The 13,222-nt window shown below is 39.7% G+C and overlaps 1 protein-coding gene across 3 annotated transcripts in view; it reads right to left on the reverse strand.

The window, feature by feature from the left end:
• Positions 1 to 13,222, reverse strand: part of LOC117409042 (attractin-like) — a 184,420-nt gene that overhangs the window by 90,512 nt on the left and 80,686 nt on the right. For all 3 annotated transcript variants that reach the window (XM_034014569.3, XM_059003785.1, XM_059003790.1), the window contains exons 14-23: positions 11,598 to 11,736; positions 10,927 to 11,108; positions 9,067 to 9,286; positions 6,607 to 6,792; positions 5,512 to 5,733; positions 5,164 to 5,301; positions 4,261 to 4,354; positions 4,078 to 4,130; positions 1,733 to 1,827; positions 914 to 992 (exon numbers count right to left, since the gene is read on the reverse strand). In XM_034014569.3, the coding sequence (XP_033870460.3) occupies positions 914 to 992; positions 1,733 to 1,827; positions 4,078 to 4,130; positions 4,261 to 4,354; positions 5,164 to 5,301; positions 5,512 to 5,733; positions 6,607 to 6,792; positions 9,067 to 9,286; positions 10,927 to 11,108; positions 11,598 to 11,736 (1,408 nt within the window). The remainder of the gene's footprint in view (positions 1 to 913; positions 993 to 1,732; positions 1,828 to 4,077; positions 4,131 to 4,260; positions 4,355 to 5,163; positions 5,302 to 5,511; positions 5,734 to 6,606; positions 6,793 to 9,066; positions 9,287 to 10,926; positions 11,109 to 11,597; positions 11,737 to 13,222) is intronic.

The following is a 13,222-nucleotide window of genomic DNA, read 5'->3' on the forward strand; positions in this document are numbered from 1 at the left end:
CCATTGGAACGCTACGGCTGTTTGGGTGGGAGGAGGACATCCCACCGTGGCCGCCACCTTTGGTCCGCTGCTGCCCCTGTTCCTGCGCCGGGACTGCTAACCGGGACTTTGGGGACTAAGGGGGGAGGTGGCCGAAAAGGCCATGTGTGCTGCGCACAAGGGGGGGCATGTGTGGCGGAGTGTCCCGCCCCTATTTATTATTATTTGTATTTTTGTTTGCGGCGCGGGTAAAAGCGCCGCGTCTTTTATTGTTATATTTAAAAACCTCGTGAGGATGCATGGCTGATCAGCTACTGATTATTTAACTAGCTGACAGTCATGCATCCTTACCAAACGCGTGCAGACTCTGGCCGGGGGATAATAAGATAATTACCAACTAGTTAAATCCCTCGGCCAGAGTATATAAACCAGCAGCACTCTGCACTCGGGGTGTGGAGTGTTCGAGAGTGGAGAACGGGAGAGAGAGAGGAAGAAAACAATTGCTAAAACGTGCTGGAGTATCCAGCACGAAACTTACTTGTTTGTTTATTCGTTCGGCCCTCGTGCCCTTTTGTTTGGTGTTTTGTTAAATCTTTTGTTTTTGTTTTGTTTATTAAATACGCTGAGTGCACCAGCACTCAGCTTCAACCGCCCATCCACTGTTTTGGTTTGAGTTACTTCCTGGTCCGTGACGTCATCCACATCACCACTGCGAGCCAGACTGCCACAAATGGATATGCAATGTTAGCAAAAACCACCATGTACTTGTCAAAGGGGGAACTCACATCTAAGTAGAGATAGGGGACAACATGGTAGAGGGGAAATCCTGCCCTATGGCACTGGCTATAACCATAAGCAAGGTGCATGAAAGTGTGGCACCCACAGCAACACAGCTCACAGGTGAATATGCCAGCCCTTTCAGACATTCTATTACCTGCAAAACTAGTTGCCCATGTGATGTTAAGGTTGAAGTTTTTAGATGCATTGATAAACATGTCCAGGTCCCGGTTTTGCTGAATGGGGTGAGAAAAAATCAAAAGCAATTAAAGTCTCCTTTAGTTATTTCCTGGAAAACTATTATTGCATGACACCTAACACCTTCACAGCTGAAAGATCAAAGGAAATGATACCATTTTATATACGCATCGAACTGGAATACAACTTATAATGTCAGAATGTGTACTGCCTTAGTCCACTAACATGAAATGATTGTGTGTGTCTTTTTAAAATATTGGTACAATGGAAAATTGTTCAATGGCAATCACAGTTCCCAAAAGGTCCTTACCAGTCATGAGAAACAAGACACATTACTTATGAAAAGGACATAAGTTACCCATGTCGGCTAACATCAGAACATAGGAACATTTACGAACAGGAAGCCATTCAGCCCATTAATTTTTGTTTCCCAGGAGATGGTTGATCTCAAAAGTGTCAAGTTGAGTCTTCAAGGACCCAAATGATTCTGCCTCAACAACATGACTAGGTCTCCCATTCCATACCTTCAGAAATCTGTGTAAAGAAACGTCTCCTACCCTCGGTCCTAAGTCTATCTCCAATTACTTTCCAACTGTGCCCTCTGGACATCGTTTCTGTGTGGACTTTAAAGTATTGGCTTGAGTTAACCGTGTCAACTCCTTTAAGATTTTAAGTCCAATAAACCCTCTCCTAGTTTTAGGTTAAACTAACTCAAATGCATGCATGAATCTGGACCCTCTGACACACTGGGCTCCAGTTTGTTTTTGTGAACACTTACCTCTTCAGGCGTAGCGACAAAGTTAATGGCTGTGTAATAGCGGTCATCATCCTGGGATAGGCTGAACGTGAACTGGTAGTCAATGAGGAGGGTATCTGTACACAGAAAAGAGAGGGTGGCGTTCAAGATCGGCTTTACAGCAAAACTGTTAACTCATTACAGTGACATGATGGAATCCCTCTAGTAAAGAGGGAGGGAGGGGGATCCTTAGAGTCATGAAGCTGCAAGGGACTGACAGACATCAGTCTTAACGTACTTTAGTCTAATAGAAGTGGGGTGTATATTTTTGAGAACAAGTAGTCTAAGGCAGGTTTTCCCAATCCTGGTTGGGGACCCATGTGTCCTGTGGTTTTCATTCCAACCGAGTTCTAAATTACTTAACTGAATCCTTAACCCTTTCAGGAACAGGCGTTTTTCAGTGGGATGTTCCCCCAGGACCAGGCATTTTTTGGCTGTAGTTGTCTAAAAATCTATTTTTTTTTTTACAGTAGCATCTTGGAAATGGTGTCCTTTTTTCAGAACACTCAGGGAACATTATAATGCCATACAAACGTTTCGCACAATATATATTTTTTTTTTGGAGGGGCAGGGGAGTGTTAAGTATTTTTCATTATGTATTCTGCTTAGAGCATTATTCTTAGACCCAAGGGACCTTACCTTTTTGTTGAAAAATATTGATGTTTGGGCAAATTACAAGACATTGTTTCACCAGAGTGATTGTAATGACATAATACACGTTTATTCTCAGGGTCTTTATAAGCAATAATCGACACTACTCTCAATTATTTTCTCAAAATAAATATTTATAAATTAAACAGAATCTGCTTATATCCACTAGTTTCTTGATATTTATAAAATGGTTATATATATAGGGCAGCAGTGTGGAGTAGTGGTTAAGGCTCTGGACTCTTGACCGGAGGGTTGTGGGTTCAATCCCCAGTGGGGGACACTGCTGTTGTACCCTTGAGCAAGGTACTTTACCTAGATTGCTCCAGTAAAAACCCAACTGTATAAATGGGTAATTGTATGTAAAAATAATGTGATATCTGTATAATGTGAAATAATGTATAATGTGATATCTTGTAACAATTGTAAGTCGCCCTGGATAAGGGCGTCTGCTAAGAAATAAATAAATAATAATAATAATAATAATAATAATAATAATAATAATAATAATAATATATATATATATACACACAGTATATATATATAAAAACACATGACAGAATACATGTTATAATTATAAGTCAAATACATCAGAATTACAGATGTTTTGTTTCTGCCGGGCTCAGTGACGTCACACACACAAAAAAAAAAAAAAAAAAAAAAAAAAAAATCAGGAAGTAAACGTCAGTCACTCCCCTTGATTGATATGTGTTTCAAGCCTGTACTGCAAAGTACGTTAGCCCTGTAAGTCATCAAAACAAAGTGTTTTTTTTATCATGTTTACAAAATCGCTGTCCTAGAAGCCCACTTTCAGTCTTTAAACGGTTAATTGAACTATTCATTAGCTTAATTAGACCTTTTTAATTGGTTTTCAGCTTTTAAACAGTTGAGAGATTTCAAGTTAACTATACAATTTTATAAGTAACTTGAGTATAATTAACTTGAAAATTGTTTTTTAGGGCTGCAACATGGGTTTACAACAAGCTTTAAAAGTGCTGTTCTTCTGGTCCTGATGGTATATAGTGAGGAGATATGTTAATATTTTGATGTCATGCACAATTAAAATGGTATTGCGGACAAGTCGTGCATTGCTTTTAAAAGGGTGTTTAAATGCTTCCCTCACAGCACAAACACGATTTCCCACGAGATCACAGAATACCAGAATGGGTATTTTTGTCTCAGTCATATGTCTTGTGCAACAAACTAATTTAATTATTTAAAAATCAGGAGATTTACCCATTAAGGCCTCATTTACAAGGGGGTCCTGGAAAACAGTAAAGAACAAATTGCACACAACACAGAGCGTGGCTCAAACTTAATTAGCAGCTTACAGAGATCAGCTGCTCTTCCATCTATCTGAAAGCACTGTTCGGTTACTGAACGATCATTTCCAAGCTATTTTGACTGCTTTCTTACAATAATACACATGACTATGGCAAAGCAGGGGGTGAAGGGGCTGGTTCCTGTTTTTCAGAAACCTGCAAAAAGAAGCTGGAAAGTCACTTGCAGATCATTTTGAACCAGGTGGAAAGGTTTCCACTGGATTCTGCCACCTGGGTCAGTCATTTCCACCAGATCCCAGCACACACTGCATTTAATATAAATTCACTGTGATGCTAACCAGCTAATCAACATGAATATAAACAAGCATGGAAACCTTTAACCTCCTGTGTACTCACAATAACAGGTGCCTTTGAGAGGGTTGCCTTGGTAACGGTTCTCCACCTCACACCTAAGAGTGGAGGAAACAGACGTAGGGGAGTGTGAAAACAAAGACTACATTGACAGCACAAGTGAAAAACCAAGTAAAACACTAATAAGACAGAACCATAGCAGGACAAATCAGGATTGTGTGAACTCACAGATGACACTTGTCTCCTTTGATCCCCTTTGTTGTGCAGAAACATTTCCCACTCTGGGCATTACAGATGGAGGCATGGCCATTGCACTTGCAGGCTGAAATCAAACAAACAATTAATCACCAATGATTTTTCCAGGAGTGATCAAAAAGCAGCCTCTTCCTTTCTGCTGGATGGGTGAAGCTTTTGGGTGTTCTGCGGTTATTATTATTATTATTATTATTTATTTCTTAGCAGACGCCCTTATCCCGGGCGACTTACAATTGTTACAAGATAATACATTATACATCATTTCACATTATACAGATATCACATTATTTTACATACAATTACCCATTTATACAGTTGGGTTTTTACTGGAGCAATCTAGGTAAAGTACCTTACTCAAGGGTACAACAGCAGTGTCCCCCACTGGGGATTGAACCCACAACCCTCTGGTCAAGAGTTCAGAGCCCTAACCACTACTCCACACTGCTGGTTAAGAACTGAAGACTTCAAAAGATTATAAAAACTTATATCAGCCAAACGATTGACTTGGTGTTTAGAGTACAGTAGGTAGCACTAGGTGGTTTCAGTATGTGAACCTAGTTAGTGTTCCAGTACAGATGGCATCCCGTGCATAGAACATATGATACAAAAGCATAGTATTTCCTGGATACAGTATCTGTTTTTGTGATTCATGAGGAGTCCTTGTGTGTATTATAATAAGAGATCATTTGGAGCTGTTTGAGCAGACAGAAATGCACTGCTCAAAACGGCACAAGATGACATCCCTGCACATGTCCTATTAACCATTAAAAGTAGCAGGTAAGGAGCTGCTGCTTTTTCAACTCCTTTTGAACTGTGTCATGGATGAGAGCAGCAGGCTAATGTTAGGATGGTGTCTGCGACCCTGACATCACTCACCCTGGCAGGTGCCCCCGTTGGTGGGGTCTCCATAGTACCCAGAGATGCAGGTCTCGCAGTGCTTGCCCGTTGTTAGGTCTTCACACTTCTCACACATGCTCTCATTGAGACACTTGCTGTGGCCGTTACACTGGCACGCTGCAGGGAGAATGAGAGCTGGTTTGATACAGCATGTGAGAGACCATAAAAAAATAATGATGCTACAAATTTACATTCAATAAAGTGACAGGGAAGTTTAGCTTGGACACGAGAATTAACTTTGAATTGGATCCCATAAAATGTAGATTTACGATTCTAAAGCATGAATCTCTCACCTGGACAGTGAATGAAAGACCAGTTATCTCTCACCTGGACAGTGAATGAAAGACCAGTTGTACTTGTTCTCAGAGGGACACATGGTGACGTTGCGTGCTGGCTCCTGGTATGAGCCGGGTGTTGAAGCCTGGACCGGACCCCGGTACGAGCCCTCTATACACTGCCCTTTCCCTGTGTTACTGGGGTCCGTACACCATCCACACCCAGGCTGGTCCAAGCACTGGCCACACGTGCGGTAGCCAGAACAGTTATCGGCTGGAGTGAAGTGCAAGTAAAGGAATGTTAAAATCACAGAGTAGAAAAAAAAAACAACACACACTTTTGCCGCCAACCAAAAAATTAATAAATAAATTAAATAAATTAAATTGTCGATTCAAGGATTTACTCATTTCATTTTAGCAAACTCCTGTCCACAAGGAGATGTTTAACATAGGAAAACCAGCAGTCTGGATATTGAGAAGAAAAATATAAAATTTGGTATTTGGTATCTGACACCGACTACAGATATCAGTTGTATTTGGAACCAGAATGGCTGAAGAACAATGCAGAGTAACTTTGGAATTGGAAGCTATTATCCACAGTTGCAAAACCGCATTTTTGAGGGAATTTAGCATCGTACCTGTAACTGTTGTATTTAAAACTAGAGATCTATTCATCCAATTGTCTATGAAAGGGCTATACAATTCTTTACCATGAGTTATTGAAAACATCAGAATCTGGGCATACAACTTGATGCCTGACTAGTCTTTACGCAAAACACTTTCACTTCTATGGAGATATCCAATCCTGGTGATATGACTTGTCACACATTGACTATCTGACTGTTATAAAACTTGGTTCCAAAATTGTTTCCCATAAGTTAGAGTGCACCAGTCTGTGGATATACAAAGGAACCTGTATGTACATACCACGAATGTAGATCATGGCATTTTACTTTTGCTATAGCTCTAATTTTGTATTTACTGCAATAACGTTGGGGGAGAGTGTATATTACTAGCATACATAAATACAACTTTTAAACTAAACCATTTAATGGAATATCACACAAAATTATAGACATGGGAAGGGTATCATTTCTCTTTGGTAACTCTTTCCACACTCCTCTCAAAAGCCTGGCTACTTGCTTACGTGGGCAGCTGTTCATGGTGTACCACTCCATGCACTGTCCGAAGGGGAATGAGGCCACGTATGCGTTGGAGTCGACACATTGCTTCATGTTGCTGCACCACATGCACTCAGAGCTGCCACTGGTGCATTCGCTGCAGGACGAGCGCAGAGCGCACGGGGTGCGGCACTGTTTGGCACTGTGGTTCGCTGAGAGGACAAAAGCAAGAAGGGACAGTCGGTTATTAATCTCGAAAACCATCAATACAAATAAAATAAAAAATAAAAGTAGTACAGATAAAAGGATGTTATGAGGAGTTTGTATAATGCACTGGTGAGACCGTACTTAGAATACTGTGTTCAGTTTTGGATATTCTGGCCTTGAAGAGTCTAGTAAAGAGCAACCAGACTAATCCCAGGGTTTAAAGGAATAAGCAATGGAGATATAGTAGGTGGAACGAACTGAATCTATTCAGCTTTGGAACAAAGATTTAGATGGAACTTGATAGAAGTCCTTATAATCTTAAAATTAGTTTATCCTAGGCAGTACTTTTACAGGGTTCATACACTTTTTCAACACCAAAATTCCATACTTTTTCCAGACTTCCATTTGTTTTTCCCAGACTTGTGTTTGAGTTAGTTTCTACTAGTTTTTTGATAGTTATCCACATAGGCGGGCAGCCGCAGAGCATTATAGCTTTTTGATCCAGAGCAGAAGTTGCTCCTGGTTTTCTAAAAAGTATTTGTCAGAATCTGGAGCCGCATATCTAGCAAGAGTCAATGCAGGTATGCAAAAGAGAAGTAAGATACAATCTAAGAAATGTCCAATATTTGAGAACTATGTTGCATCATTTACAAAAAGAATATTAAAAGTTGTATACTGCAAGTATACTTGTGCCAAAATAGGATAGTATAATGGTACCAATAGTATACTAAAACCAGACAATTTTGGCACAAGTATACTTGCAGTATACTACTCTTTTGTAAGGGATGATACTGGATTCTGATCCAAACTTTTTCATACCATCTGTTAAATGTTGAACACTATGGGAGGTGAAAAATAACAAAAATGAAATAACAAATGTGCACGCATTATATATTAAAATGTGCAAGTGTCGTATATTAAACATACAAGTCAAATACTAAATACAGTACACCCTCGCTATAACAACCCTGTTTGGGTCCAAAGCCTTTTGTTCGCTACAGTAAAAGGACAATCCAAAACGAATATAAGCTGCTGCAGTAAGTTAAGGAAGTCACCTTGGATAAAGGCATTAGCTAAATTATTAATAATTTTAGCACTGTTTTTATTCTTTGATTTTCTTTACTATTACAAAATTTAATATTAAAAGTTTCAGTTTTGTTTCAATTGCAAATGTTAATTTAAATTAAAAAAATCAACATTGCTTTGCCATGCCGGTTGCATAGAGCTGTACGAGCCAACATCAGCAGCAGTTTGATACTTTCCTTTCTTTTTTTTTTTTTAATAAGTATTTAATCGTATAATGAAGGCCATATAGCGAGGATGTAAATAGTATATCTACACTCAGCTGACGGTTTGGACCCGAGACTGTTGCTGCACTCGGTACTGTAAGTTACAAGCAAGCACCATACATTCAAAATAAAATTACCGGTACATTTTATTAATCACATTAAAGAAACGAAAAAAAGTGATGTTAAGAGGGTGGTGTGGGTATGGAATGTAATGGTGATCATCATGTTGTTGATGCTGAATGACTGGGATGTTTTAATATCACACTTAAAAACATTTATAGATCAGCCAGCTATTAGGAACCGAATGGCTGTCTCTCGTTTGTAAATTCTACTTATTATGCACAAAAGAACTGGAGAACAGAGTCTCAGTCAGAGACAGAGGAGGGCATACTAGAGTTCTGTGTTGTAGCGCTACAGTTACATAACATAGTTTTTTTTTTCTTGCACCTAAAACCGACTGGCGTTTTATTCATGATGAGACAGATGCAATGAAGCACAGGTCTATGGGAAGTAAATGATCTGTTTTTAAATACGCAAGTGAAGGCTGAAATAGTACAATATGTGTACAAATGTATCTCCTCAGTCCTGATATTTCCCATCTGACCTGTAACGTGAAAAAAACATGAAAATAAACCCATTAGTGACATGACCCCAGGTCCTGGAGGCAATATATACATGCTTGTGTGTGCATGGCTGTATCTGTAAGCATGTTTGAAATGTTGTCTGTATTTGTAAGCAGAAGAGAGGGCATCCATGCAAGACAAACAGAAAAATCCATGACCCCTTGGTCAATGCATGTACAACTGCCCCATGGCAATCTTCCTATCTATGCTACTGTATACTTTATAATGCACATAAGTCTTGGGAGGACAACTTTTTTCCTACCCCATGGAATACACATAAAAAAATAATTATATAAAATAAATTTATGACTGAAGGGGGGTGTTCCCCTTGGTACAAGCCCTGTGTTAGCGGATGTGTGTAAGTTACCTGGGCGCTCGCACAGGCTGCCGTTGACAGAGTTGACGCAGGTGGCTGCCTTCAGGCCGGTGTGGGAGGGCTCAGCTAAGTACCCACAGAACCCTGCGTCACTGGGCTCCCCTGGGAGCCACTGGAGGGATGTGTTGGTGAAAGGGGACATGTCCTCCCAGCACCAGTACGAGACGTTGATCTTCCGCAATCCCACCCAGGGGGTCACTGTCGCTTTGTACTGCAGACACAGGGAAACACAGGACTTTCACTGAAACTTTCCAAAAGCAAGACTGAACTCATTCCATAATAAGCCATCCACATATGAAAATGATCTTGTTTTTAATTAGGTTCGATTATTAAAGAAACTACTGTTTGTTGCCAATCCATGCTGCCAAGATTCTTTCCAGGTTGTTCTTTTCAACAAGAAGTTCCATATTTCTAAACCTACAAATATTTGTCACAGTTAAAGATTTCTGCGACAGAAGGATGCATAATCTGTGTATAAATATGAAGCAAATATTTCAGCTGATATAAGTGTTTAGTCTTTGTAATCTGGAGACTAAAGAGTTTTCACAATACTGAAAATATAATGCCTCTACCTCAAACGACTTACAATATAAGCTGTAGTAAACAAGCAGGGTTAGAACATGTAGTCCTGCACGTAGTCCTGGGTACCCTCATTTAAATCTTTAAGGAGGTTTCTGCAATCCTCTCCTACAGATGCGTGAACACCTCCTAAATCAACTTACAGGCTTATGGAAGATATTCATGTTGTGATAAATGCAATCGGTTCAGCAGACTTGACAGGGCCCTGATCATTTCAATAGTATAGGTCAGCTAAACAAGGGTAGTTCTGAAATCAGATTATTTTATTTCAGCTTAACACAGATACAGCACTACTTTTAAAAAAATATATATATATATATATATTCGGCAGTGTTAATCACGGGAGCATCAACTTTTGCATGAACACAGTTTAATAACAAAAAAAAAAAAAGAAAAAAAAGCTTTAACAATTTGTGTCTCTTTTTATTGTTATTTTACGGGTTAAATACGGTCAGATAACTTTTTTGACATGTCATTTTGATGCTGTCGTTAGTTTAGACTCCACCGCGCCCAGCATTCAATAACTCCAACTTATCAACAGCATCTTGCTGTCGTTCACTCTTATGAATAGCAAGTTGATGATCAGGACCGATGAAACCTTTATGCTAATGAGGTAATCGTTAAGCTTTATCTCAATTCGTTTAAAACAGGCCTTCATAGACTAAAATCGTTGGGGCTTAACGACGCATCTGAATGATCTCTTATGAATAGCAACTGCCGTTAAATAGGCGGCTGTGGACGAAATCCGATCATGTACTCCTGTTTTCTCATTTCGACAGGCTTAACCCTTTATGAATAGACCCCTAAGTTCCTAAAGCAAGGTCTTGTTACTGTTAAATGTCTTTTCTACAGGGAGTATAAATAAGTTTTGTCAAGCCAAGGGTATGAATGGGAGGGTGGGGGTTCTGCTATAAATAGCCAAACTCTACAGGAGGACAGAGGAGATAGCTGCAAACTCAAACCCAAATTAGGGTGATAAGACAAGCCCTCGCTAGCCAGCTCCTCCTCACCCTGCATGGCTGAGAATCTGAACGGCTGTAATTATCTCATTAGGCTTTAACAATTGCAGCCTGCTCTCGTTTCCTCTCAGGGCCTTACATTTTCTTCTGTCTGACATTCAATAAAGACCGCTGAAACTGATTAACAGACCACTTTACATTATTATATATTAAGGCAGTTCATGAAAAGAGCACTTGTTTAAGAACCAAGCTAATTTGGAAGACAGCATAGTGCAGCAGGTGTCTGATCTAAGGCCTCTTCACAGGCACTCACCAGCACATGCATGATCTGCAGCTCCTTAAGGACAAACTCCACCTTCTTCTGGGTGGTGAGGGAGGCCAGGACTGCGTTGTTGTTTCGGCAGGACAGCTTGGCGTTGTCGTAATTGTCCTTGGCTGTGGTGAACTTTAGACAGGAGTTCCCAACGAGATGCCAGTTCTCCCCGCATATATTTTCTGAAGGAGGGGGGGGGTACATTTTTTTATGATTATTTGTATTTATTTAATTTTATTTCAAATCATAAACTTTTTTAAAAATTCAGTCAGTGATTCATAGATTGATTAATTGATTATTTATAAACTACATTCACAGGTTATCAACTTTACGCTGATTTAACAAAAACTGTAAACTCTCTGCTTCAATAAATTAGAAAACATCTTGATGGCAGTGTTGCTGATCCTTTGTAGTTTTCGAAGACTGTCAAACACAATGTAATAATCATTTTTCTGTACAATAAATAATCAAGGCTAAACAAAGTAGCTGTTCCAATACTTGCTGCACCAGAACTGAATCTTTAGTACACAGTACCAAAACCCCTTTCTGACAGAGAGTAAGGCATACCAGTACAGTAAAGGCATGAATTAGCCTGCTGTGCCCACTATACAGACCCCTGCTCCTCACTTCCCCAGGTGCAGTATACTCAGTGTAAGCTGCCGTTTCATTACCTGGTAAGGCGATGCACTCCTGGTTGCGAGGCTCCCACTGGCAGTTCTGGTCCATGGCACAGCTCTTGCAGCTTGTCTTCTTGTTGCAAACGTACTCAGGGTTATCCTTCGGGCAGGTCTCGTACTCCGCGATGGGGCCCTGCAGCAGAAACACAGCAATCAGCTGGGTAACCCTCACTCTCCGGGATCAGCGACTACAGCACAGAGTTGCAGGGCAGAGGGAAGTAGGCTTGACCCCCAACACAGCACTCATCACAGTCCCAACACCAGTGAACCCAGTTTTGAAACACCACATTTCCATGTGCACTGTGGCCTTAGAAACAAGCATCTAGCAAGCACTGTTTGTGGAGGAATTTAGACTTTAAGAACAGTGTTGTGAAGAAGCAAAATACATCCTACAGCGGTTTAACTGTCCAGATCTAGATTGTCTGTTTCCACTAATCATGCTACAAGCGCACAGAATGGATTTCCAAAGCCAATTGCTAGCCTACAATATTGGTGTTCAGATTCTTGCCATGCCCTAAATAAGCTTTTCATTCATTGAAAAATCAGGCAATTCAGAAGTGTGATTCTATGTGGAATTGAAAGTTGAATACTGTCATTCAGGATAAGAAAGCAAACGTTTTAGTTGTGTACGACTGCATCACAATGCAGGCAGCACTATTTCTAAGTGTGAGTTGTATAAGGTTTTCATTGTAAATTATCCAAGTTACTTAACAGTAGGGATCCAGAACTTTCTATGGAACACACAAAAAACGAAACAAAATTATTTATTACGTTCTGGAACGAAAACGATATTCAAGATTTAGTTTTTTTTATTTTTATTTTTCCCCCGTTCCCTTTCAGCCTGTTCTCTGTCTCTTTCCATTGTTTTCAAACATACTATCATTTGAAAAAAGTGCTCTTCCCACGGTCTTACACCTCAGTGGTCAACGACAAAGCATTACATCATAGCCAGCTAATGAAATTCAACATTACATTTAACTTGCTTTTTTTGGAGCAGCCAGCAGCGAATCAAATAGCACTATATTTTAATGTACCTTCAGTTCAGGCTTCCACCTTCCAGATCCATGTTATGTGATCAGTCTTGTATTCGCTCAAAATAAACAGGTACTGTTACTAACTTATTAAGTTATGTACACAGAAAACAAGCTGTAAAAATGTGTGGCAAGTGAAGTGCTTTGTTAATAAACTGAGGTTTGCTAGTCATATTCCTGGATATTAAGAGTTAAGACATTTTACAGTCGTCTTGAGAGAAAAACAATGTTTATTGTAGAACGGATTTCTTTCATTTTACTCTCAATCATTTAACGATTCAGGATTTAATTTTTCAGTATTTCATTTTCATTGTTATATCCAAACGTAGTATGTAGAAGTTGCACGTGTTGAAATTTGTCGTATGTATTGCTGTGAAATGTGCTACCGATAACAATGTTCCCCTTAGTGCTTAATTATAAAGTGTTAATACGTAAGGCTACAATTTTGTCACTGAAGTCACGGAAATCGTCAGTGTAATCTTGAAAATGGATATAAAAAGAGGCGGTTCCTTTACTTCCTTTAAAACATGCATTATCACTGTGTGGTCCAGTGGTTAAAGAAACAGGCTTGTAACCAGGAGGTCCCCG

Source organism: Acipenser ruthenus, chromosome 2, assembly GCF_902713425.1.
Source record: "Acipenser ruthenus chromosome 2, fAciRut3.2 maternal haplotype, whole genome shotgun sequence".
Taxonomy (NCBI): Eukaryota; Metazoa; Chordata; class Actinopteri; order Acipenseriformes; family Acipenseridae; genus Acipenser; species Acipenser ruthenus.